At 38.0% G+C, this 26,989-nt stretch overlaps 1 protein-coding gene across 3 annotated transcripts in view; it reads left to right on the top strand.

Annotated features, from left to right (window-relative positions):
• THOC1 (THO complex 1) overlaps nucleotides 1-24,734 on the top strand; it is a 53,818-nt gene extending 29,084 nt beyond the window's left edge. For 2 of the 3 annotated variants that reach the window (XM_034996082.1, XM_034996085.1), the window contains 10 exons: nucleotides 10,963-11,063; nucleotides 12,489-12,555; nucleotides 12,754-12,804; nucleotides 12,896-12,966; nucleotides 13,387-13,482; nucleotides 14,048-14,113; nucleotides 19,286-19,369; nucleotides 22,842-22,989; nucleotides 23,737-23,812; nucleotides 24,332-24,734. In XM_034996082.1, coding sequence (XP_034851973.1) covers nucleotides 10,963-11,063; nucleotides 12,489-12,555; nucleotides 12,754-12,804; nucleotides 12,896-12,966; nucleotides 13,387-13,482; nucleotides 14,048-14,113; nucleotides 19,286-19,369; nucleotides 22,842-22,989; nucleotides 23,737-23,812; nucleotides 24,332-24,627 — 1,056 coding nt within the window. In that variant the 3' untranslated portion in view covers nucleotides 24,628-24,734. The remainder of the gene's footprint in view (nucleotides 1-10,962; nucleotides 11,064-12,488; nucleotides 12,556-12,753; nucleotides 12,805-12,895; nucleotides 12,967-13,386; nucleotides 13,483-14,047; nucleotides 14,114-19,285; nucleotides 19,370-22,841; nucleotides 22,990-23,736; nucleotides 23,813-24,331) is intronic. The other variant, XM_034996084.1, reaches the window with a different exon arrangement.
• The last annotated feature ends 2,255 nt before the right edge of the window (nucleotides 24,735-26,989 follow it).

Here is a 26,989-nt window from a genome sequence, read left to right as displayed (position 1 = left end):
CCAGGACTTTACAGTGAGGTTCTTGTAGGTCATTATCATGGTCTGAAATTTAAATAGAAACTAGATTGTTGGACCCTATGCCTTGAGAGAAGAAAGTTGATAGCAGAGGCTGTTAAATAGGCAGGGGCTGACATTTTCTTTTAGTTCCAAGATGGAAGAAGGTCTTATATTTTAAAAATCATATAAGGACTCAACAGCTCTCAGCAGGATTGGAGCGGTATTTTCTACTAACAAAACTTGATGTAAATCAGTCATCGAGCCTTACGTCTTGACACTGCCCATCTGAGTCAGCTGGTAGGGCTTCTTACAGCTGTGATTAAAATGGTTTGACAGACTTGATTTGGGCTTTGAAATAATCAAATACAAGGCACATCAATGGTGGGCCTTGGGTTGCCACTGAGGAATGGAAAGTAAATGGAAACTTCATTGGCCTACCATTAATATTTCATGAGAAGAGAGACCAGGTTATAGATCTCATTGTTGTATAAACTATAGACAATGTGTCTAGACACGTCAGTTGAATTATGTACAAACTTTTGGGTTACTTTATTTTTCAGAGTTTTATTTGGATGTTTGCCTATCTCTGCTATGGGCAGTGAAGGCATTGATGAATCTTTAGGGCTTCACAAACTTTGCAATTTGAAGTGTTTTGCTGACACTTAACGTCAGTTTTAGCATGTGGGTGCACCCACCCATCTGAAAAGATAAATGCAGTTACTAAAACCTTTTTATATGATTAACTTTTTTATATGAATAAAATCTATCTGAAGTGGTCCTCAAAGTGGGAGGCATGAGCTGTGCTCTTTATTGTGACACTTCTGTACTTTGTGGGCCTGACAAATAGGGTCGCTCTTTAAGTATCATTTAGCATACTGGAAAATTTAGAGCATACTCATCACTCTGTTATTTTTAGAATCCCCTCTGTGTGTGATTCAAGCTATGGTTATGCAAGCAAGATAAAAAAGTCTATTCTCTGGTGCTGCCAGGCAGCCATCCAGGAAGGGCTAAAGAAATGGTACAAAAGGGGGCGCCTGGGTGGCTCAGTCGTTAAGCGTCTGCCTTCGGCTCAGGTCATGATCCCAGGGTCTTGTGATCAAGTCCCACATCGGGCTCCCTGCTCGGCAGGAAGCCTGCTTCTCCCTCTCTCACTCCCCCTGCTTGTGTTCCTGCTCTTGCTGTCTCTCTCTTTGTCAAATAAATAAATAAAATCTTTAAAAAAAAAAAAAAAAGAAAGAAATGGTATAAAAGGTACCCTGCCAATGTAGGCCATGGATTTGGAGCCTGATTCTGAAGAAGGACAAAGTCTAAAAGAGTTGGTAGAGGAGACTGGTTAATTGATAAGATAAAGATAAGAGCAAAGATAGAATGAGAAAATACCAACCTAGCTATGTCATTAGCCAGAGTAATAGAAACTAATAATCATTTCTGTTAATTATTAATAGAAATTAATAATTATTAATAATATTAAAATGTTTGCTCCTTTAGAAATGACAGCTCTCGTTTTACATAGTCATGATTTACACAAAAGCATGAAGTAGTCAGTATATTCATAACTGTGAACATACCTTTCTTTATCCTATAACTCAGCAGGGACACTGAGATCCTTAAACTAAAATTAGATTTTTCATTTTTTTAACTTTTTTTTTTGAAGGAAAGTTTAAAAAAAATTATTAGTAAATAGGAATACTATTTAAGTTTATAATTTAGTTCTTATGTAATAGTTTATATATTCTTTTTCTCCTCAGAAACCAAATGTTTGATAATTTAGTTGAATAAGATATATGAACCTATTCCAGGTAGAAAACTATTTTACAATTTTTTTTGAAATTTTATTATATTAGTCACCATACATTATATCATTAGTTTTTGATGTAGTTTCCATGATTCATTGTTTGCGTATAACACCCAGTGCTCCATGCAATATGTGCCCTCCTTAATACCTGTTTATTAAGTTTTACAGTTTAGTCTGCTAAACCCTAATTCAACATCCAACATTTGAAAATTTAAAAAGTTTAAATGATGGCACTCTTTCTAAAATAATGACTCTGGAACCTATATTTCTCCCAGTCTGGGGAGAAAATGGATATATTCAAAGCGTTTGGAGTTTTGGCTTATTTCTTTCTTAATTGTCTAAGAAGAGTTTTTCACAGCTCTCCCAGAAATATAAGAACTTAGTGGTGCTCGGGCACCTGGGTGGCTCAGTCGGTTAAGCATCCAACTCTTGATTTTGGCTCAGGTCATTATCTCAGGGTCCTAAGATCAATCCCTGTGTCAGACTCCGCGCTCAGCAGGGAGGCTGCTTGAGATTCTCTCTCTCCCTCTCCCCTCCACACCACCACCATCACCACCATCCCCCGCACATGCACGTGCTCTCAAAAAAAAAAAAAAAAAAAAAGAACTTAGTGGTGCCTTTAAACAATTTAAGAAGGAACTCTAGTATACTTGAGAGATTTTATACTTTCGTAGAAATCTCTCAAGACACACAGTTGACTAGAGTTTTGTACGATATACTCATATACTCATTACTGTTTTTGAGAAATCTGCAACTCCTGCAGCCATACCACTTAGGCATCAGAAAGACAGCTGCCTGATTTCCTGCTCCCTGACCCACAATTCAGTGGGCTTTCACAAAAAAGAAAAAAAAAATGAGCCTAATACTCAGTGAACAGAAGAAATTATTAAATTATTAAGATTGATAGATTATTTCTATCAGAAGTTGTTAGGCAAACTAGAGATTATACAGGACACTTATATTCCAAGGAAAGGAAACATTCTAACTGCTCAGATAAGGCATGTAAGAGCCTATTTCACTCAAGGCTCAAGAGTAAAACATAGATTCACATCTATACAGATGGCTTTCAGCTTCCCATGTACTCAATTGTCATTGGTATATTTGTCTTCCAGGGAGCAGCAGTTTCCTTTTAAAGAGTTTTGCGTCTTAGAATTGTATCCTTCCTAGTTCATTTTCAGTACATAGCTGAGCTTTGTAATTCCAGAGGGTTGCATTAAGAAGAAAGAAAAATAGGGGCGCCTGGGTGGCTCAGTTGGTTAAGCGACTGCCTTCGGCTCAGGTCATGATCTCAGGGTCCTGGGATCGAGCCCCTCATCATGCTCCCTGCTCGGTGGGAAGCCTGTTTCTCTCCCTTTCCCGCTCCCCCTGCTTGTGTTCCCTCTCTCGCTGTCTCTCTCTCTGTCAAATAAATAAATAAAATCTCCAAAAAAAAAAAAGAAGAAGAAGAAAAATAGACCTAAGTAACTTAAAACTTACATGGAAAAGAACACAGGAGAAACTTAACAAATGGAATACGGGAGCATGTTATAATTTCTATCCACATAGGATATATGCCTTAAAACTATTCAAAAAGGTTGAAATGTTAGGATGGAAAGAGACACACCCAAGTGAGAACCAACAAGAACAACAAAAGCTACATAAATACCAAATAAAATAGAATTTAAGGCACAAAGCTTAAGTAGGATAAAAGATACTACATTAGCGAGTCACCAAGAAGATGTCATGCATTCATATGCACTCAAAATCTATTAAGAGAAAACTTGTAAAATTATGAGAAGTTGGCAGATCATCAATTATAATGGGTTATTTTAAAGTGCCTTCATCAAAACTGATGGGTTGAGCAGACTAGCAGACTAAAGATTAGTAAGTATATGGAAGATTTGAACAACAAAAGTAATCTTGATTTACTGATGGATCAAGCAGACCAGTATTAAGTGTATGGTAGATTTGAACAATAAAAGTAATAAGCTTATTGTAGTATATATGGAAACCTGTACACAACAAATAGAGGTAATTATTCTGTTTGAATACATATGGAACATTCACAAAATTTGTGTACTAGGCCATAAAGGAAATCTTAGCAAATTTGAAAGATTCTATATCATGCAGAACATATTCTCTGGCCATAGTGCAGTTGATAAAAAGGATGGCTTAAAAGGAGGTAAATATATAGAAACATGAAAAGCTTTCCCCAGGAGTTGAAGAGGAACTCAAAATGGAAACTCTAAATTTGTTATAAAGATATTATACAGCAAAACTGTATTATATGTCAGATGTGTGGGTTACAAATAAAGTGAGAAGAGTAAATTACAGCTTTAAATACATTAATGAAAAATTTAAGTATGACAAATGAATTGAGAATACCATTCAAGAAGCTAGGTACAGAATCTTAAGGAAGTAGAAGGTAACTATAATAATTGCACAAATTGATGAAGTAGAACAAAGAAAATATAGAACACTTTAGTAAAACCAAAAGCCATTTTTTTAGAAGAAAAATTGTGTAGAAACAAGTTTTATAAAAATTTTATAGAGCAGGCCTGATGAAAAAAAGTGAAAAGGTACCAGTAAACAATATTAGTAAGATTAATAAATAAAAATGGGTGTAATTGAAAATATAGAAATACTGAAAATATGTAAGAGAATGTATTCTGAACAACTTCTGCTAATACCTTTTTAAATCTAATGAAATAGTAACTCTAGAAAAATTTAATCACCAGACTCACGAAGAAATAGAAAACTTGAATAAACAAATAACTATTAGAGAAATGTAGTTGAAATGACACCTTTTGAATGATATCAGGCTCAGATTTTTTTCCTCACATATTACCAGCAGTTCAAGGAATAGATGAGTGAGAATTTTCAGAGGTTAGAAGAAGAAAAGCAACCAGGTCCTTAATATGAGATTGATGTAACTTTTAAATAAAATCCCAATAAGGATAGAACAGGAAAAAAAGTATATATATATCAGTCTCACAAATAGAGATGAAAAAAAATTTTTTTAACTCAACAAATCTAAAGTAGTTATTTTTTTTAAGTAGAGACTAAATAGGATTTATCCTAGGAATGTAAGTTCAACATCAGAAAGATGGTAATACCAAATTAACAGCCTTAAGGTTTAAAGGTTTAAATATTTAAAAACTATATGGTCATCTCAGATGCCAAGAAAATTCTTACAGTAAAATCTAATATTCAATACAAAAACAAATCAGAAGTGGAAGGGGATTTTCCTAACCTAAGGGAATGAATAAAAACCCGGTGGCAAGTATCATACATAATGATCTAACTTTCAGAAATATTCCTAGTAAATTCAAGAACAAGGCATGGATGTCTACTAACCATATTTCTGTTCAGCATAATAGTTGAAGACCTAGTCATTTCAATAAGAAAAAAGAAGAGTTATAATTACTGAAGAGAAAAAACTGAACTGTCCCTATTGGAAGACAATATAATTGTCTATAGAGAAAATCCAGGAGAACCAGCAAACTATTAGTAGAATTAAGGAGGCTTCAGCAAGGTTACAAGAGAAACATCAATGGTGTTCCTATAAGTAACCAATTACAAAATGTAAGTCAAATTAGCAATGAAAACTAATGCCTAAGAGTAATCTTCATGGAGAAAATTAGAAAAATGGAGGGGTATGAGTACTCTTATAGGAAAACCCAATGCCATTTATCCACATAAATTTAGTGTATTTTGAATCAAATTCACATGTGAATTTTGAGGAAACTTTAAAAGTTGATACTACAGTTCTTATGAAAAAGCCAAGAGGAAGTAAGAAAAATCGGAAGAAATTGGAAACAATTGCTCTATCAGATATTAAAACCCGTAAAGCTCTAATAATTAAAACAGTGAAGTAATTATTAGTACAGTATAAAGAAGGAAAAACACTGGAACATTAGAAAGCACAAACTGGAAAGTTTGATACACAAAAGTTACATTACAAATTAGCGAGGAAAAGATGGATTATTCTTATTAAATGTTGCTTGGACAAGTCATCCATTTGGAAAAAAATAAATCCAGTTCATACCTTGTTATATGCACAAAGCTCAATTCCAGGTTAATTAAAAGTCTAAATGAGAAAAGCAAAACTTTGAAACATTTAAAAATATATGTAAAATATGTACACTCGGTGTAGGGAAAGATTTCTTGAGTCACAAAAAGCACCAGTCATGAGGGGAAAAACCAATACATTTAATATAAAAATGTAAAAGTATGAAATAGTAAAAGATACCACAGACAACGTGAAAAGACAGCCACAAACTAGAAGATATTTATCACCTGTATGATGAAGATTAATATTCTAAACATTCTATTGATAAAACGACAAGCCAGTGGAAAACTGGAAAGATGGTATGTGCAGGTGGCTTACAGCTAGAGAAACCTCAATAGCTGAAAAGCTTATAAAAGATGCAAACCATCTCTAGTAGCCAAAAAATTTGAAATGATGAGATATTCGTTTCATACTTACCAAATTGACAAAAACCAAAAAAGCCTGACAATAAATGGTATTGGCAAAGTTGTGGGAAAGGACACTTTCTTTCTTTTAAAGATTTTATTTATTTATTTATTTGAGAGAGAGAATGAGATAGAGAGCATGAGAGGGGGGAGGGTCAGAGAGAGAAGCAGACTCCCTGCTGATCAGGGAGCCGGACGTGGGACTCGATCCCGGGACTCCAGGATCATGACCTGAGCCGAAGGCAGCCGCTTAACCAACTGAGCCACCCAGGCGCCCAAAAGGACACTTTCATACACTGCTGGTTGAAGTATAAATTGATACAACCACTTGCAGAGCAATTTTATAATTAGCAAAATTAAAACTTTTGTTCTTAGATGTGGCCTCTAGAGAATCACACACATGCACAAGGAAATACATAAGAAGATTCATTATTTGTAAATTACGTATTTGTAAGTGGAAGTTTGGAAACAACCTGAAAGTTCACAAACAGGAGACTGAGTGGTAAATCACAGTAAATGTACGCAGTAGAGTTCTACAAAGCACTGAAAGTGGGTTCACTGGAGCAGGGGTCGGCAAATCTGGCTTCCCGCCTGTTTTTATAAATGAGTTTTAGTGGAGCCCACCGCTGCTGTATGTTCATCCAGGTGTTGTCCGCAGCTGCTTCTGCACGGCCACAGCAGAAAGTAGTAGTTGTGACGGAGACCATATGATCCACAGAGCCTAAAAGAATTTACTAACTGGTCCTTCGCAGAAATTTGCCAACCCCTGCACTAGGGCTACATGCATTAAGTTGTATAAATTTCAAACATAATGTCATGTGAAAATAGCTTATTGCAGAGTAATATGTAATTAGAGTTTGACAACATGCAAAATACCTCAGTATGTTATATAGTAATAGTATAAAATATGCATGAGAATCATGAACACCATATACATGGTAGCATTTACCATAGTAGAGGGAAGGAGGGGGAGCAGGAGAGGGAGGTTACAGAGGAGGCTTCACCAGTTTCAGTAATAACTATTTGTTTGACAAATGTGGAACAAGTAAAAATGTTAGGATTTGATATATAACTGGATAGGGGGACATGAATGTTATATTACTTAACTGTACCTTTTTGAAATTTAACATTTTTCATAATTTGATACAACTAATGTGTTAATAATGACAAGTCAGTAATATTTTAATGAGAATGCTCTTAATATTTTTTCTAGTACAGATTTTTAAAGTACTTTCAGTAAAGTGACAGAAATGGAAGATTTCATACTTCAGTTTAATTTTACCAGGAATATTATTTACATGTACAGTTTATTGACAGAAAGGCACATAAAAATAACTAAGAAGAATAGCATGATCCTTTTTAGGTTTAGAATAATAATCAGGTATGCTGAGGCCTGAGCTGAGACGTGCAGTAAAAGCTAAGGACGATAAAAGGCCCTTTGTTCAGGAAACAAAGACAACAAAGAAATATTTGACCCATTGCATGACATAAATGGTGTCCTTTTTTAAATAACCAAAGAAAAGTCGAACTTAGAAAATACATGTTATGGAAGAAAGAGTACAGTTGAGTGTGTCAGTTTTAGTCCCAGCTGTGTCACAAACTAGCCTTGTGATCTTGCAGAGGTCCTGGTTTTCATAAGCATAATGTGAAGCAGTTAGCTTGAATGATCACACTGGTCCCTTCCCACCTCTGATTCAGTCTTGTTGACTCCTATTTTCAGTCCATTGTTCCCCTCAAAAAATATATTCCAACATAAATAAATGTGGGGGGACTTAAAGCCTGAGATAAATGAAGAGTTCTTACAGCGCCTACCCACTTCAGTTCATTTCTTCAAGCCAGGAGGCTTGTTTGTCCTCACTCCCAACTGGTTGAACTACTTACAGTCTTCAGACAGGCCAGTTTCTTACTGGGCTTAGAGTCTTGGTATCTCCTGTTTCTTTCTCCTTGCATACTCCAACTAGAGATTTACTCCTGTGGTATATAGTTGTGCTTTCTCCAGGCAGTCTTCCTAGAGTTGCCTAGGCAAATGGGTGGTGGAGCCTCTTACTGAACTAGCCAACAGTGGAGAAGAGCAGGCTTTGTGGGGAAAACTGGTGTGTTTTCCCTTGAACATGAAATCTGACCCAGTGTCAGTTGAACATTCAAATAGAGATATGTAGTAACTTCTTTAAGTATACAGATGTGGAGATTAGGAACACAATCTAGATTGAGAGTATAGATTTGGTATATAGTATAGTTACCAGCTTAAATGTGGTAGTTCAAGGAAAAATATAGACAGGAAAGGAAAGGAAAGAAAACCTCAGACTGAATCCTCAAGAAAACCAATTAAATTTAAGGGGTAGTTAGGGAAGAGGAAGAAGATTGAAGAGTAGCCAGTGAGATTGGAGAAAAACTAGAAAAGTATGACCTCAATGGAATCCAAGCATATCAAGAAGGATGAGGATTTGTGGGGAAAAAAAAAAGTGTTCGTGGGGCCGGGTTGGGTGGGCGAGGGAGGGTTGTTCAACTGAATCTAACAAGTAAGTCATTAGTGATCTTGGCAAAAACACTGTCAGTGAATTGGTGAACCAGGAAGCCACAGATTTTAGCGGGTTGAGGGGTGAATTGGAAACCGTGAATATAGCCAGTTCTTTGAAGAATTTTGGCTGTTCAGGGAGGATGAGGGGAGGCTGAGGATCTCTTTGAGGGAAGTTACTTAATGCTAATGGAAGAGAGCTTGGAAAGAAGAAAGGGTGGAAGATAACAGGCACCAGGACAGTTAACTGATGGGACTCAGTTAACTTAGGGAGATTGGGATGTCCAGATGGAAGGGTTACCTTTAGTAATGAAGATGTCAAGACAGAGGAAGCAAGGATGTGCGTGAAGCTAAAACTTCCAGTTTAATGAATTTTTTCTCATTGAAGGTGTCAGTAGTTATGGACTGAGAGTGAGAGGGTGGTTAAGTAATGTTTGTGATAAGTCGAAAAGGGTTTGCAGTAATTGCTGTGGAGAAGAGCAGAGAATAACAGACTTGGAGAATAAAGAAAGATCGCTGAGTAGAGACCAGAGTTTGAAGTTGGAGGCAGCAGCATAGAGGTGCTCCCATCTGCAGAGCTGTATGGTGTGTATTTTCTTTCAAGCAGTTCCACCTGCAGCCTGCATGGGAAGCCTTAGTGTTGATAGAAGGTAAGTAACTTAGTTTGATCTGGGGTTGTCAGTTTGCACCGTAGATGTGACAGAAGTGTGGCACAAAGGTGTTGAGGAAGTTGGCGACAAAGTGGTTAAAGAGATAAACCAAAAAGTCAGGACTAGGGGTCAGCCTACTGCAGCCACAGGCCAAATCTGGCCCACTGCTTGTTTTGTTGTTTTTTTTTTTTTCTTTCATTTTAATGTTTACAAAAGTACTTGTGTAATATCTTATGCCCCTTGGCTCACATAGCCTAAAATATTTACTGTCTAAGAAAAGTTTGCTGACCCCTTATCTCAACCAAAATAGGGTTACAGTAAAAACAGAATGGAACTGACAGGTAGAAATAGAGGATTCAAGGGACTGAAGGTCTCAGTCAGGTCTTGGGACAGCTGAGTGAGAGACTGGAAGAATAGGAGGCTATAGTGAGAGGATTGTGAGTTGAAGGTTTCCGAGCTGGGGCAGCTGTGCTCGAGCTTTCGGCCATGGCAGTGGGGCCCCAGTAGAGGCTGTGCCTACCTGTGGAACTGTCAAGGACCTTGAGAGCCTGGGTGGAGATGATGAAGTCACCCAGGAGCTGCAGGAAAGGAAGTTGGGGAGTTGTGCCATTCATTTTGGGGTGGGGTAGTTCATCTGGTAAATAACAGAATCAGAGTCAGTCCCTAAAGGGGAGGCACAGCAGACTGGAAGGCCAACGACGTTTAAAAAGGAAGAAGTGGCTAGTGAATGTTGGGTAATGGAAACATAGCCAAAGGAACTTGGGACCTTCAACTGGATTCCATTCCTAGGGTTTTCGGGCGTCGTACGGGTTGCTCATCCATTTAAAATCAGGCAGCTTGCCATTGTTGCTTTAGCTCTGGAAGGCCGAAGCAGCACGTGTTTGTGGATATGGACTTCAGTGTTCCGCAGTGCTCTGGGGACATAATCAGCCTTCACGCTGGAGGCCATTCTTACTGATCACCTCGGGGCACAGTTGTTGAAGAACTTCCTCATACGGGACCTTCATGTCCTTTCTAATGCAGATTCTGTGATAATACAAATATGATAGTTTTCTCTAAAATATAAGGAAATGGTCCACTTAACTCACAGATGATTTTTCACTTGTAATTCCTTATTTATTACCGAGCACCAGCTCTGTTGCAGGCATTTCGTAGGGCTACAGAAATGAGCAGCATCCTTGTTGTTACCTGTATATGGACCGCTCTCTGGCCATTGTTTCTTTCTATGTGAGCAAGTGGCAGCCATACTTTTACCTATGTATATTTCTGCTTTGGTTTGTCTTGACTTCAGGACCACAGATGTAATAGTGCTGTCTACCACCATTTAAATTTCTCATGGGATAAAATGGTTAAAAAATCTGAAGCCTGTGCTCCAGTGTGCTAGGGCCTGTGCAGTATAATGCCTCATACTCAGTGAGCCCTCTGTGAATGTTGTTGTGTTTTTTTTAATTAAAATCTTTCCTTTCTGTACTAGCATAACCTGTACCTTTAGGCAAAACTTGAATTTAATGTGTTTTGTGTTTGTGTGTGTGTGCTTGTTTTTCAACTAGTTGATGGATTTACAACTGAGTGACAGTAACTTTCGTCGACACATCTTGTTGCAGTATCTCATTTTATTCCAGTATCTTAAGGGGCAGGTCAAATTCAAAAGGTAAGTTAATATGGGTAGTAAATGATTTCTAAACAGTCGTCTCTAAAAGAGGACTCACGTACTGATATATTTTTCTTATGTATCAGACACATTTAATGCATGAGGGTCACATCCCTGAAACCTTCCTTTTGCAGCAACACTAGAGAATCAGGGGTTTTTGTTAGAGATTCTAGATGTTAGGATATTTATTTCAGAGAGAAGGTGTTACTATATCTACTGTCAGTGGAAGTCTCTCCTGCTGAGCACGGGGGTTCCTGGGATCCTCAGTTGTGTGGGGGCATCTCTGTTCCAGACTTCCACCATTCCCCCTCACCTCACCCAGGCCTTCTCCAAACCTGATTGGAAGACTAAGCCCGTAAGACTTCTCTCACGAGGTGTGGAGTGGTCTAGGATGTTACAACTCAAAAAAGTGAAGTAAATCTTTGAAGAACAGAGGAGTTCCAGTTTCTTTGGGGTTTCAGAAAACCTAAACAGTTCCTCTACTTCCTGAGTATCTCCACCTGTAGCAGAGACCACGTCCTCTTATCCTACCCATAACTGAAGTCAAGCTCACCATTACTCAAAGGCATTTTTAAGTTTGCAAAGCAATGTTGCATTTATTAGTTGTGTGAAAAACGTGCCTTTACTACGTGCTGGCTTTGAATCCCACTTTCATGACTCAGAGTGCAATTTAGCTCTTTCAGACTTTTGATTTTTAAGATGACACATAGCAAGTACTCAAAATGTTATTTCTTATCCTCTGTCATTGAGTTTTAATATAGCATGGTAGGAAGATCAAGGACGACTTTGGAGCCAGACCTAGGTTTGAATTCAAGCTTTATCTGTATGGTCTCTGTTTAATAAGCACACATCGTCATTCTGAGAATTAAATGAATAATGCGTCTAAAGTGCTCAGATCCTGACACAGTAGTCTATCGCTATTTATTGGCTGGCTATAAAGCATCCAGTGCTAGTGAGAGCTGAATTAAAAGCACCGATTAACACTTTGGGTCTGCCTTCAGCTTTCTCTAAGGTTTGGGAGTTTTTTATTCATTGTGTTTTGGTTGCCTTTTAAAGGAATATATCTGAACGTGCAACATGGAGAGGAATATGTTAATATTGTCTCAGAGGTTTTCATTCCACATTAAATTTCTTATTTTAGGAAACACTCATTGCTCTGTTCATAGTTAATCAGACTGATAGTGTCATCCTCCCTCATACACCTTTGTGTCTTCAATTCTAACCATCCTAAATGAAGTGCAAGAATTTTCTCTTATAATCCTCATTTGTGATTGTTCTTCTCTTGGTAATTTTTGACACTATTTGACACTGGTATGGTTAACTTATCTGTTACATGCCTCGGGTTTTTATAAGACAGTATATAAGCCTTAAAATTGAATATACATTGCTGTAACTCAAGCATGCTTTTATTGCTTTGTTCCCTAGTTCAAACTATGTTTTAACTGATGAGCAATCACTCTGGATTGAAGATACTACAAAATCAGTTTATCAAGTAAGTTCAACATGCAACAAACCCATGATTGAACAAAATGGAAATTTAGAATTTTCTTTGTTTCAGCCCCAAATAGGAAAATAAGGATAAAGTTAAGCTCAGGTACAAGACCACGAACACTTCTTGGTCCTCTGCCTACAAACCACTTCTATGATGCAGAAAGTTGTTGAAAGCTTAGTATATTCTTTCTAATCACAGCTACTATCTGAAAACCCCCCCGATGGAGAAAGATTTTCAAAGATGGTAGAGGTATGTGTTTTATATTTACATAGTCTTCTTAGCACCAAATAGAATTTCAAAGGCCTTCATTATACAAATGTAATTTCTTTGTTTTTCCCAGCATATATTAAACACTGAAGAAAACTGGAACTCATGGAAAAATGAAGGCTGCCCAAGTTTTGTGAAAGAAAGGTAAATATATACCCAAGCACTATGAGAAGAAAGGCATTTCAAAATACGGTTTGACGTGATTATTTTACATGATGTATACATGTATAGATGTATATATTTCATATTATAAAGTATAGGTTGAACTCTGTAAGCATACAACCATTTTGATTTACTTCTAGTTGAATCTTTCACCTCAGATTTCTTACCATTAAGTTCCCAGAACAAATTAATCTATTATTATTGAAAAAAATGCTATATACCCACTCCTTGTAATTTGTCCCCTGGTGTGGCATTTTTGTCTTCTATCTGATGAGTGTTCTATAATAATAGGAAGCTTTTATATTTTTATAGGAAGAAAACAATAATTGAATTTTCTTTTACATTAAACACTTTTTATGTGTGCTATCCATTTGTAATTCCAGTTTGTTTCATTCACCACAGAACATCAGACACCAAGCCGACAAGAATAGCTCGCAAGAGAACAGCACCAGAGGACTTCCTAGGGAAAGGACCCAACAAAAAAATTCTAATGGGAAAGTAGGTTAACCTGTATCCATATGTGGGATGGTATTCGTTTTTTTAATAGTTTGAAGATGTTACTGTAAGAGCTTCCCAGTTTATGTGTTTTTTGTGTTTTTGGTGTTTGGTACATACATAGATGATTAAAACAGACCACACGCTCTCAGTCTCAAGGGCCCATTACATGGATTCATGCAGATAGATAAGCTTCCATTTTGTCTCCTGTTTCCCAAATCCATGGCTCTAGGCTGTGCCATTTTTTCCATGTCATAGACAATACAATCGCTGTTAGATTGATCCAGCTCACTTCCAGTTGCTGCAAGGTACCATGATCCTTCAGTTTCTGTTACCTTCCAGTTAATTATTCATTGCTCTATACTCTGCTTGAATGTTTAAAAAAAAAGATTGTATCATTAAATATATGCTTATATAGAAAATTTGCCGAATACCGAAAATTAATGTAGAAAATTAAAACTTATTCCGTCACCACCTAAAAATTCACTATTTAAGTGTTTTTACAACTTTAAGGCATAGGAGGATGATGTCCATTAAAAATGTATTTATTTATGTGTCTGTTTTGTAGTGAGGAGTTAACAAGGCTTTGGAATCTCTGTCCTGATAATATGGAAGCTTGCAAATCAGAGACAAGGCAAGTTTAAAATGTTTCACGTGAGGTACTACTTTTCTCAAATGTTAAGTGAATGAAATTAATTTATTATGGTTGACTTTGGCATAGCAGAATATGGCTTCCCACCATGAAACACCTAGAAATGTTGATAAAATAATTTTAGAAATCACAGAAAAATACGAATTCACAAAAGAAGAGGGAACTGAAAACCAAAGTATGAGCCATTATGGTTGCTTCTAGCTGGGAAGCTTGCAGATGCTTCCCACTTTGGGGAACCAGGGAACTTAGGTTTTAAGAGCCACAAAAGGACAGAAGGTAAGGCCTTGGGCCTGTACAGATTTGTAACTGAGTTTCCTTTGAATAAAGCTGAGGCCCTTGAAGCACTGCACTAAACATAAAAAGAAGAGCAGACTGGGGAGGAAGGACTTGCTCACTGGCCCAGGAAACAAGCTTGTCCATTTCTAACTGGGGTGTGGGTGAGAAGGAGAAAAGTACACCCGGAGAAATTATAACCACAAGTCTGCTGTCATGGAGTCCTCCAGCTTAAATTTATACTACCAGCAGTGTAAAGGAACCCCTTCACTAAGGGGGTGAATTTAGATGTCTCAGTCTGATGATACAAAGCTTTCTGGAGGTCACACCTTCAACCTAAGCCACACAAGGATCCTATAGATAAAAGTCTGAAGATACTCAACCATCTGAACTCAAAACATTCAAGAAAACAATATACCATGAGAAAGAATCAGCGGATAGAACAAACAAAACAAACAACAGAAGTTAAACAACCACTTCAGATAATAAAACCATCAAGTAAATACAGCTTAAAATAAGTATATTTAAGATTGTTAAAGACATAAAAGAAGGAATTGAAACTTAAAAGGAAGAGGACACTTAGGACCAAGCAAATTTGAAAAAACAAGTAATAATTCTAGCAATAAGAAAATATAGTCATCGAATTATAAGATTTAATAGGCATGTTAAATAGCAGACTAGACACAGGTGGAAATAAGAATTAATGAATAAGGGGCGCCTGGGTGGCTCAGTCGGTTAAGTGGCTGTCTTCGGCTCAGGTCGTGATCCTTGGGTTCTGGGATCAAGCCCCACATCAGGCTCCTTGCTCAGTGGGGAGCCTGCTTCTCCCTCTCCCTCTGCCTGGAGCTCCCCTTGCTTGTGCTCTCTCACTCTAGCTCTCTCTCAAATAAATAAAATCTTAAAAAAAAAAAAATTGTAAATTAGAAAACAGAATTAACTGATAAATGTATTACAGGTTTAAACTTTTGAGAAATAGAAAACGTACGACCTTAAATGTCTATAACCTTAAGAGTTAACTTAAAACTAAGAATCCAGCACCGAACCCCAATGTTTATAGCAGCATTATCTACAATAGCCGAATTATGGAAAGAGTCTAAATACCTATCAGCTGATGGATAAAGAAGATGTTTGTGTGTCTGTAATTGAATATTATTTGGCCATAAACAATGAAATCCTGCCATTTGCAACAACATGGATGGAGCTAGTATGTATTGTGCTGAGCAAAATAAGTCAGAGAAAGAGAAATACCATATGATTTCACTCATATGTAGAATTTAAGAAACAAAACAGATGAACACGGCGGGGGAAACAAAAAGAGAGACAAAACAGACACTTAACTAGAGAGACAAAACAGACACTTAACTAGAGAGAACAGGATGGATTAAATGGGTGATGGGGATTAAGGAGGGCACTTGTAATGAGCACAGGACGATGTATGGAAGTAATGAATCACTAGATTCTACACCTGAAACTAATATTTCACTGTAAATTAACTAGAATTTAATAAAAACTTGGAAAAAAAATCTAACGCTGAACCAAGTAAATTACAAAGAAAGTAAAATAAAACTGGAAATCGGTAAGATAGCAAACAAATAATAGCATCAGCAAAACCAAACAATTTTTTTTAAAGACTAAGAAAATTTTAAAAATGCTAGCAAGCCAATTAGTACATTTAGATCCCTGCCAAATCTGAGAAGTCAACCCAATAGAAAAATGGACAAAGAAATAGACAATTTCAAAAGTGGAAATCTTAATAAACCTAAGAAAAAATACTCAACATCAGTAGTAACTAGAAACAGATTAAAAACCAAAGCAGGCAGCTTCATAGCCAAGAAATTCAATAATTTAAATGCATCGGGATTTTGTATGAATTGTGGATAAGAATAATTTGCCAGAAGCAAGGGAAACAAGGGCAAAAATGAACTATTGGGACTTCATCAAGATTAAAAGCTTTTGCACGGCAAAGAAACAGTCAACAAAACCAAAAGACAACCGACAGAATGGGAGAAGATATTTGCAAATGACACACCAGATAAAGGGCTAGTATCCAAAATCTATAAAGAACTTAATCACACTCAACACCCAGAGAACAAAGAATCCAATCAAGAAATGGGCAGAAGACATGAACAGATATTTCTGCAAAGAAGAAAGCCAAATGGCCAACAGACACATGAAAAAGTGCTCAACATCACTTGGCATCAGAGAAATACAAATCAAAATCTCAATGAGATACCACCTCACACCAATCAGAATGGCTAAAATTAACAAGTCAGGAAATGACAGATGTTGGCGGGGATGCAGAGAAAGGGGAACCCTCCTACACTGTTGGTGGGAATGCAAGCTGGTGCAGCCACTCTCGAAAACAGTATGGAGGTTCCTCAAAAAGTTGAAAATAGAGCTACCCTATGACCCAGCAATTGCACTACTGGGTATTTACCCCAAAGATAGAAATGTAATGATCCGAAGGGGTACATGCACCCCGATGTTTATAGCAGCAATGTCCACAATAGCCAACTATGGAAAGAGCCTAGATGTCCATCAGCAGATGAATGGATAAAGAAGATGTGGTGTGTATATACAATGGAATATTATGCAGCCATCAAAAAAAATGAAATCTTGCCATTTGCAACGACATGGATGGAACTAGAGGGTATTACGCTAAGCGAAGTAAGTCAATCAGAGAAAGACAAGTATCATATGATCTCACTGATATGAGGAATTTGAATAACAAGACAGAGGATCATAGGGGAAGGGAGGGAAAAAATGAAACAAGATGAGACCAGATAGGGAGACAAACCATAAGAGACTCTTAATCTCAGGAAACAAACCGAGGGCTGCTGGAATGGAGGGGGGTGGGAGGGATGGGTTGGCTGGGTGATGGACACTGGGGAGGGTATGTACTATGGTGAGCACTGTGAATTGTGTAAGACTGTTGAATCACAGACCTGTACCCCTGAAACAAATATATGTTAATTTTAATAAATAAATAATTTGCCAGTGATGCTGGTGGGAGCCTAAATTGGTACAGCCACTTTGGAAAACAATTTGGCAGTAACTAAAAGTTAAAGGTGTGCATACGCTACATCCTAACAATTCCAGTCCTGGGTTGGTTGATCTTTAAAGTAATTCCTTTAAAACTTCAGGTTGAGAATCGGTGATTTGTGAAGTCAGTTTATTAGTTGCCACCAGCATTTTTTTTTAGGGAAATAGAGAATATATTTTTGTGAAACGTTAGCTTTACTTACGTATGATACACATGCTCGCATTTATGTGTGTGTTTTGGGTTGTAATATAAAATTAATTCCTTACTGTGAGTTGTAGGGGAAGTTTGAACACCATAATGTCTAGAGAAACTAGCTCACCTGCACAATGAGATGGTGCAGGAATGTTCGTTTAGCAGTGTCACAGCAAAACTGGGGAAACTACCTAAATATCAGTGGAAGAATGGATGATGTGTGACACGTTCACGTAGCGGACCGCTGTACATTGGGCCCCAGAATGAGGTTGAGAACTACTGTATCAGACAGGCGTACTTCAGAAAAATCAGGGTTGTAGAAGGGTACAAGCATGGTTCCATTATAAAGTTTGAAAAACTTCAAAACAGTATACGCTCAGTTAAAAAAAAAACAGGAGTGATAAATACCAATTTCTGAAGAGTGGCCACCTCTGGGGAAAGAGAACGAGATCAGAGAGGAGAGTTGTATTTGTAGTGTTTGTAAAAGTCAGATAAGGCAGTGCCTGGGAGGTTCATTCCGTTATTAGTCTTGATTGATCACGGTATAGTTGGCCCTTGAACAACGCAGGGTTTGGGGTGCCAACCCCCACACAGTAAAAAATGCACAAGTAACTTTTGATTCCCCAACAGCCTACTGTGGATTGGAAGCCTCACTGCATAAACAGGTGATATGATTGATACACAAAATATGAACACATTTTGTATATGTATTATATACTGTATTCTTAAGGAAGCTGGAGAAAAAAATATTAAAATAATAAAAAAATACATTTAGAGTACTGAATCGAAAAAAATCCACAAATAAGTGGACCCACACAGTTCAAGCTCAGTGGTGTTCCAGGGTCAACTGTACAGTAATTTTTAAACTAATAAATGGTTCCAAACACTGATCAATGATAGTCTGGTTGGGATTTTAGTGTCACCTTGCTTTGTCTAGCGTGATATATAAAAGAGTGGTGGTAAACTCCAAGGAAACCTTCCAGCCCTTTTATGTTTACCAGTTAAGAGAGTGTGTTATTGTACTGAAAGTTGTAAGATTGGGTGCTTGAGTTTTTCTTACAGAGCCCATTTTTCTAGTTTTAGTCAAAGATGTCTTCTAATCAGACCCTTGGATCTTGCTTATTTGCTTGACTATCAAAATCTTATTTCTAAAACCAAATTCCAGAAAGATCCAATTAAAAACCAACATGCTGTCATGGGAGTGACATAAAATAAGCTCACAGTTAAACTCTTTAAATCTCAATATGGTCTGGTTATTAGTGTGGGTTTTATTAATGCTGGCTTAAGGAAAAAACATTCTTGGATGTGGGCACTGGATGTGACATTTTCTTCCTTGCTGGGGAAGTTCAAATGCTGTGAAATCCCCGGCTGTCCCTGTGACCAGTAACATTACAGTGTGGAGCCCAGTGACTGTTAGGTTACATGGAGTATAGTATATGACACGGTGTAGCACCGCACTGCTCCTCTGTGGTCCTCTTGGAGAAGTTCAGTTTTGAGTCATTTACCCCCTTAAAAATCTGGGTTCCTAAGTAATGTAACTAACTCAAGTGTAGGTCATAATTAGAATCTTTCAATGCCACTGTTTTAGGAGTATTTTATTAAGAATGAACACACATGGTCCTTACTAGTTGTTTTTTAATACCCAGGGAATACATGCCAACTTTGGAGGAATTCTTTGAGGAAGCCATTGAACAGGCAGACCCTGAAAACATGGTTGAAAATGAATACAAGTAAGTAATGTTTCTTATGAGCTAACATTCTACAGTATTTTTTTAGGAATTGTATGTACATTAGAACACTAAGGGAGACCACTGATAGGGTAGTACTTTTCCTCTTAGGTGAATTTATGTACCAAGTTCACATTAGTGCACATTCCTGATTTCAATGATCATGCCCACTGACAAACACGAAGTAGAATCACACTTGTTTCAAAAAATAAGAACAATGCCTTGGGCATCCACCTCCCTCCCAACAATCCTCTTTTCCCCTTCAAATCAGTGTCTCCCGAGACGTGTTCATAACCATTGCCTTCATTTCCTCACCTCCCATTCTTGTCAGCTCACTGCCACTGGGTGGTCTCCCTGTCCCTCCACTGAAATAGCGCTCGTCAAGGTCATGGCATCTTTTTCCGACCTCCCAGCAGCATTCACCACTTGTCTCTCCTTCCTTAGATAATGTGTTCTTCTCTTGACATCCATTAAACTACACTCCTGCCTCACTACATCTCAGCTGGCTCCCAGATCTTGGAGTAACCTCAGGACTCAGTCTCAGCTTTTTTATCTAATCTTCTAGGCAACACCACACAGCCCTGTGGTTTTGTTTTTTTTATTATTATTATTTTTTATTTTAAAGATTTATTTATTTGACAGAGAGATAGAGAGCACAAGTAGGCAGAGTGTCAGGCAGAGGGAAAGGGAGAAGCAGGCTCTCTGCTGAGCAGGGAGCCCGATGCGGGGCTCGATTCCAGGACCCCAGGATCATGACCTGAGCCGAAGGCAGCTGCTTAACCAACTGAGCCACCCAGGCGCCCCAGCCCTGTGGTTTTAAAGATTTTTTTTTTAAGATTTTATTTACTTATTTTAGAGAGAAAGTGTGCAAGCGGGGAGGGGCTGAGGGAGAAAATGTCAAGCAGACTCCACACTGAGGGTGGAGCCCTACGTTAGACTCGATCTCACAACCCTGAGATCATGACCTGAGCTGAAACCAAGAGCCAGGCACTCAACTGACTGAGCTACCCATGCACCCCCTCCCCATGGTTTTATTTTTTAAAATTTTTTTAAAGATTATTTATTTGTCGGAGAGAGAGCACAAGCAGAGGGAGCTGCAGGCAGGGGGAGAGGGAGAAGCAGACTCCCCACTGAGCAGGGAGCCCGATGTGGGGCTTGATCCCAGGGCCCAGGGATCACGACCTAAGCCGAAGGTAGACGCTTAACGACTGAGCCACCCAGGTGTCCCAGCCCCATGGTTTTAAATAGGCAGTTTGGTGTCATCATTTAAGGGCAAGGACCCTCTTGTCAGATTCCCTGGGTTCCAATCCCAGGACACTCTGTCACTCACTGGCTAGGCTTCTAGGGCTACTGTAACCCCTTTCTGCTTGTTTTCTCATTGCTAAATAGTATAATACCCATTTCATGGGGTTATTCTGAGGATTAAATAAGAGGATTCACTTTGAGCCACACAGGACATGTAGTTAGCACACAGAAAATAGAGTGCTCTGACTCGTGTGACCTTGTGACTAGTTATGAGTTAGTTACTGTGATCTCTTAACTAATGATGCTCCGGTCAGTTCTCCAGCATGCAAATTGTGATCTTTAAACTCACAAGTCTGATCTCCTGCTTTAACTCTTCCAGTGACTGCCTGGTAAAATTAGGATGAAATCCAAACTCCTTACCAGGGCCTAAAAGACCCGTCTGGCTGCTGCCTACTCTTTCGATCACTTCTCCTCTTTGTTCATTTTCTTTCTGCTCTAACTACACCAGCCAGGTTTCTGTTCTTCAACTCAAAGGTCTTTCCACTTCTCCCCAAGCTACTCCTGTGGTGTGGGCTCACTTCAGTTCTCCTCTCAGATACTGTCTCAGGGCAGTTTTCCCTGGCCCAGAAGCCCCTCCCTATCTGAAATTCCCATTTCTCATGTTCTTCTTATCCTTACCACTGTGTGAAATTCTTATACCTGGTGTTTATCCATAGTAATGATGTTTGCCAACACATTTCCACATTCACTGTCAGGTCCTCCCTAAGTACTTACCATCTATACCTTTAAGGTAGAAACTGCCCTTATCTCCCTTTTACAGTTAAAGTGAGGAGAGAGGGTGAATCATGTATTGAAGTTCTCATCTAGTAAATGCCAGAGCCAGGAAATCACTCCGGCCTCAGGGCCCTGCTCTTAACTGCAAGATTGTAGTGTCTCGAGTGTTCAGGGTACCTCTAAGGTCTGAGTGCCCAGCTCACCAAGTATTTGTTGAATGAATGAATGAATGAATGAGAGTTCTCCGCGAACCTTGCTTTAAGAACCTGAATGGTATGGATTTCTGGAGAGTAAGAAAGTTTGTATGTGTAACTGGTGGAGAATTTTGAAAATGCTTAAAAGATTGAAACTGGGGCACCTGGGTGGTTCAGATGGTTGAGCATCTGCCTTCAGCTCAGGTCATGATCCCAGGGTCCTGGGATCGAGTCCCGCATCAGGCTCCCTGCTCCTTGAGAGCCTGCTTCTCCCTCTGCCTCTCTCTCTCTCTCTCTCTCTGTCATGAATAAATAACATCTTTAAGTAAAAAAAAAAAAAGATTGAAACTGCTTAAATGGAAATGTGTCAAGAGAGGTAGGCTGGTTAACTGATCAGGCAAAGCCTTGTACCATGACATTAAGTTGGCAAGACCGGTGTAGGAGTAGTTTTGCACTTGCTAAAAGTAGAGGCTCATTTCAAGAGGAGGACTAAATAAACCAGGTTGCTACCCTTAAGAACTTAGGGGGATCTTCCAAATGACTTGCAAAAATTTACAGAGTAAATTTGTGCTCTGGATTCTTCTCCAGCTTGGCTGGTTCTGGAACATTATCTTTAGAATTCGTGAGGTTTGCATTTCTCACCTTACTGTGTAGCGCCCGGTGCTGCGCTCTGTATCACTATGTATCTCTCCCTGCTCACTGTGGTGGCTATTCGATGTTTCCCTTTTAGTTTTGGAACCATTTTTATTCATTGAGTTTGGTATTAAGCGAACTAAAATGAGAGGCTTATATAAATGGAGAATGATGTATTGAATGAATATGGTCAAACTCAGTGCTGATAAAACTTACATTCTGGAATTCACACCTGCAGGTGGCATTGTCTGTATGGGCGTCAGCTGACTGACTATAGTAAAAGCCTATTCGTTTTTCTTCTAAAGACGTAGATGATGACTGTCCTGCACACAGAACACCTAGTTATTACTATACACATACTGATTGACTTTTTAAATTAAGTAAAACGGGTATTAAACTTTTCAGATGTTTGCTGCACATGAACCTGCCTCATCAGATTCTGCCCATTTCCAGTGTTCATTTGTAAGTGTACTGCACACTCAGAGGTTCTTTAGGAATAAGATCAGAATGAAAAGAATGGTGCCTTCAGCTACTTAATGTTAATTTACCATGTGACACTCTATACGCTAACTGGAAGGCAGAGAGAAATAAAAAACCATAAATGACAAGACTGACATTTCTTTCCCTAGGGCTGTGAACAATTCAAATTATGGTTGGAGAGCCCTGAGACTGTTAGCACGGAGAAGCCCTCACTTCTTCCAGCCAACCAACCAGCAATTTAAAAGTTTGCCAGAATATCTTGAAAACATGGTAATAAAGCTAGCAAAGGAATTACCAGTAAGTAATGTAGATCAACGTTTTCATATTCTTTGCTATCTTGTTAAAACTACTATCATTAAGAAGCTGAATTTACAGTTTATTGTGTGGAAAAAATAATCCACAAACCTCCATGTTTAAGAATAAGGAAAAATGCATTTGAGTGTACATTTACAGGAAGTACATAAGTTGATAAATTTTTTATAAAGCATGTAATTTAATTTTAAAGCCCACAGTATTTTGGTTAAACAATTATCTCACCTGTAAACTCAGACATGAATTTTTCCTATTTGCCAATGTATTGTGTTTTATCAAACAGGATCTATAATGGGTAGCAGTAGGTACCTAGACCTACCTTTCTACTCTGTTCTCTTTTCCAATACAATTTTCTCATTGTATTACTACAATATGGTAATAACTATACCGTAAAATTACTAAAAAAATTTTTTAAGAACCCAATTGCTCCCCTGGTTTTCTCCAGCCCATCATTACTATATGCTAGATATTTGCAAATCATCTTACCGTACTCTTTACTGGCTCTGCCTTCTTCCCATGTGTGGGGGAAGGGGAGTCTTTCCCGTCCACTCCTTCTCCACGTTAACACCATGCCATTTGTGATCCTTACCTGACATTCACATTTAACACGCTCAAGGATCAAGTTCTGGGCCCTGGAATGTGGAATCTCAACCACTCATAACCTAAACCAAAAGTATCCCCAGTTATTTTACAAGTTGGCATTCTCTTAAACATTCTTCTTCCTCATTTTAGCCTCCTTCTGAAGAGATAAAAACAGGTGAGGATGAAGATGAGGAAGATAATGATGCTTTACTGAAGGAAAATGAAAGTAAGAATTGAATTTTCTTGGCTATTTTACAAAATTGGAAAAGATTGGGGTTCTTTGTTGAGAGGTACGTTATTTGATCTACTTCTCAACCTCTACCATTTATCTCAGCTGTTTCTTATAGTGAGGAATTTTAAACATTGCTTGATAACTTTTAAAATATTACACTTTATGCAATAGAATTTGGAAGTGATGGGAAGGAAAGTAATTAGATTTGAAGGTGACTCACCTGTTTGTTAATGGCGGGGGGGCGGGTTAGAAGAGAGCAGCTGCTTTCGGGGGAGACCTTCATAATTACAATAGAGGCAGCAGCTTTAGTTTTAAAAGTATTGAGACCTAGTGATCATGACTATAAGAACAGTATTCACCCCATGAAAAATATAGAAAGGAATTGTTTTAAAATAAAGCTTATGAAAGGTGATTAATATTTCAGTGCCCCGTATCTTCCCCATTCTGTTGTATATTTTGAATTGTACATGTCCTCAGGCTTTGTACATAATTTACATCTCCTGTGTTTCCTAGGCCCTGATGTTCGCCGAGACAAACCTGTAACAGGGGAACAAATAGAGGTGTTTGCCAGTAAACTGGGCGAGCAATGGAAGATCTTGGCTCCCTACTTGGAAATGAAAGACTCGGAAATTAGACAAATTGAGTGTGATAGCGAAGACATGAAGATGAGAGCTAAGCAGCTACTGGTCGCCTGGCAAGATCAAGAGGGAGTACATGCAACACCTGAGAATCTGATGAATGCACTGAATAAGTCCGGATTAAGTGACCTTGCAGAAAGTCTAACTAATGACAATGAGACAAATAGTTAGCTTCTTTCTTTCTTTTTTTTTATTAAAACTGTGATAAGATTTTGTTACCAAGCAGCATTTGATAAGAGGTCCAATGGTTTTGGTAAACAATAAACATTTTTATAACAGTTGTTGTACAGTTGGCTGGTGCTCCACGAACAACAGAAGGCGTATTGGCTCTTGATAACTGACCTCAGGGTTTCAGGCGAAGGGAGTACGTTGAGAAAATGGACAAAATAAAGCGACCTCAAGATCACATATTTTTTGTTAAAATATTTATAATGAAGTCAGTAAGCAATATTTAGGGAGCATGGTGTTTCCTAAGATAGATACACTATGCCAACTTCGTTTCCTACATGCCATTAGTAGTTACAAAATTTAACTTGCTGTTCTGAAAATCCCACAATGACTTTCTGAAACCATATGACTGCTCTAGTCTTACTCATTTATGCCTTAAAGCAGAGGATCAGCAAACACTGGCCCATTTCCCACCTGCTTTTACAAGTAAAATTTTATCAGCACACAGTTCTGCTGATTTAAGTATCATCTATGGCTCCTTTCATGCTACAACAACAGCGTTAAGTAGCTATGACAAAGACTGTGGCCTGCGAAACTTAAAATATGTACTATCCACCCCACCCATTACAGAAAATGTTTGCCAGCCCCCAACTTGAAAAAAAAACAGGGTGAAGTCTAAAATCCTAAGTCCTTAAAATAGGGATGCATACTTCCAGGATTGATGTGAAGTTTGAGATATGTAGGTGAAAGCGATCTACAAACAGCAAAGCACTATGTAATAATGGCTGGGGACAGTACCATCTACTTTTCCCATTCCCACATAAGCATAATTACCCTGTAGGGCTCTAACATTAGGTTATCATTGTATGTTTTGTATCCTGAAAGGCTACTAAGTGCATAATACACCTAAGTGCATATTACACCATAAATGTTCTTGCTTGGACTTAACTTCACTGGCTAGTCCAACAGTGATACAGCACAGCTCTAATATCAAAAGGGCCTCCGTGCTCATGGCACAGCATATAAGGCACACTCAGGAATCAAGAAATTTTCTTGACCACTCTCCCTTCTCAAAGACCTTATATGCAAGGCTGAACTCTAAAATAGCCTTATTAGTTTAAAACACTGGTGTAAGTCCAATTTCTTAAAAAAAAAAAAAAAAAAAAAAATCTTTGGACTAATGCTTATTTGGATTAAATAAACTGAAATCCATTTTTAAAACAATTAAGGAATTACAATTTTAAAAATCTTAACTCCATACAAGACATATACTTTGTTCTAAACCTACCTCATCTACTAGCTACAGCATCATTCAAGTCAGAAATCAGAATTCTAATCGCTAAATTTATGTCCTCAAAATTGTTCAGACCAAGACAGACTGAATAAAAAATGCAGAGTCACAAGCATCATAGCACTATCTAAGAATCATTACACTTCTTATGGTCTCCTCTTCCCCATTCTATTCTGCACCCTCCGCCAAGGCAAAGGGAATAATGATTGCCAGTAATCACCACTTAGCTGAAGAAGCTATTTACAAATAAGTTTCCCTGAAATGCTTATTTTATCTCCTAGGGTTCTCAGGTTTTATCACATTGTTCAAAGCTGAGAAGAAATTGGCCATTATTCTCTAGGAATTTAATAGTTACCAGTGCTATGCTCTGCAGAGCATGAAAACAGCGTAAGTAAAGAGAGGAGATTTCATGATAATCCCCCAAGCTTCATTTTATATACCTAACTCAAAATCAGAGACAAATGAGCTAATTTCCTCTCCTCTGTCTAGCAATCAAGGCTCTTGAAACAAAGATAAGGAATTAATTAGAATGTATTAAAATGTAAGAAACCTACCATACTGAAACACCACTTACTCTTGGTACTTTTACCATCACTTTAAAAATCATTGCTATTATTCAATTCTGAGATACACATTAAGATTTTGGGAACAGACGAGTAAAAACAACTGAGCCAAAGAAAAGACAGACCAATAAACATCGTTGCATTCAGCATCCAAAGAACTCTGTTACTTTTACAACTTTGTATTTCTTTTAAACAGAACATAATGTGAGAAGGCAGAAGAGAGAACATTTTTAAATGGATGCTTAACAGCAGAGTAAAACTAACAACCTGCAGCAAGGCGTGATATTAAATATACCTAAACTTAACCCAAGCTCCAACACTCAGTAGACAAAAGACTTGAGGTCAGAAGCTGTTAGTCCCTCTTTTTTTTTTTTTTTTATTAAATATCCTCATTTTCTAAAAATAAGCAACGAGAGCTTGTCAACTTTTTAAGGTTGATTACTACAAAACCATTGCAAAGTTAAACATACAAACCATAGTACATCAGAGAGACACAATAATGAATGTATAA

This window comes from Mirounga leonina, unplaced genomic scaffold (assembly GCF_011800145.1).
Source record: "Mirounga leonina isolate KUSES-001 unplaced genomic scaffold, KU_Mleo_1.0 Mir_93, whole genome shotgun sequence".
NCBI classification, from domain to species: Eukaryota; Metazoa; Chordata; class Mammalia; order Carnivora; family Phocidae; genus Mirounga; species Mirounga leonina.
Note: the sequence above shows the minus strand (reverse complement) of the source record. Positions and strands in the feature narration are given on the sequence as shown.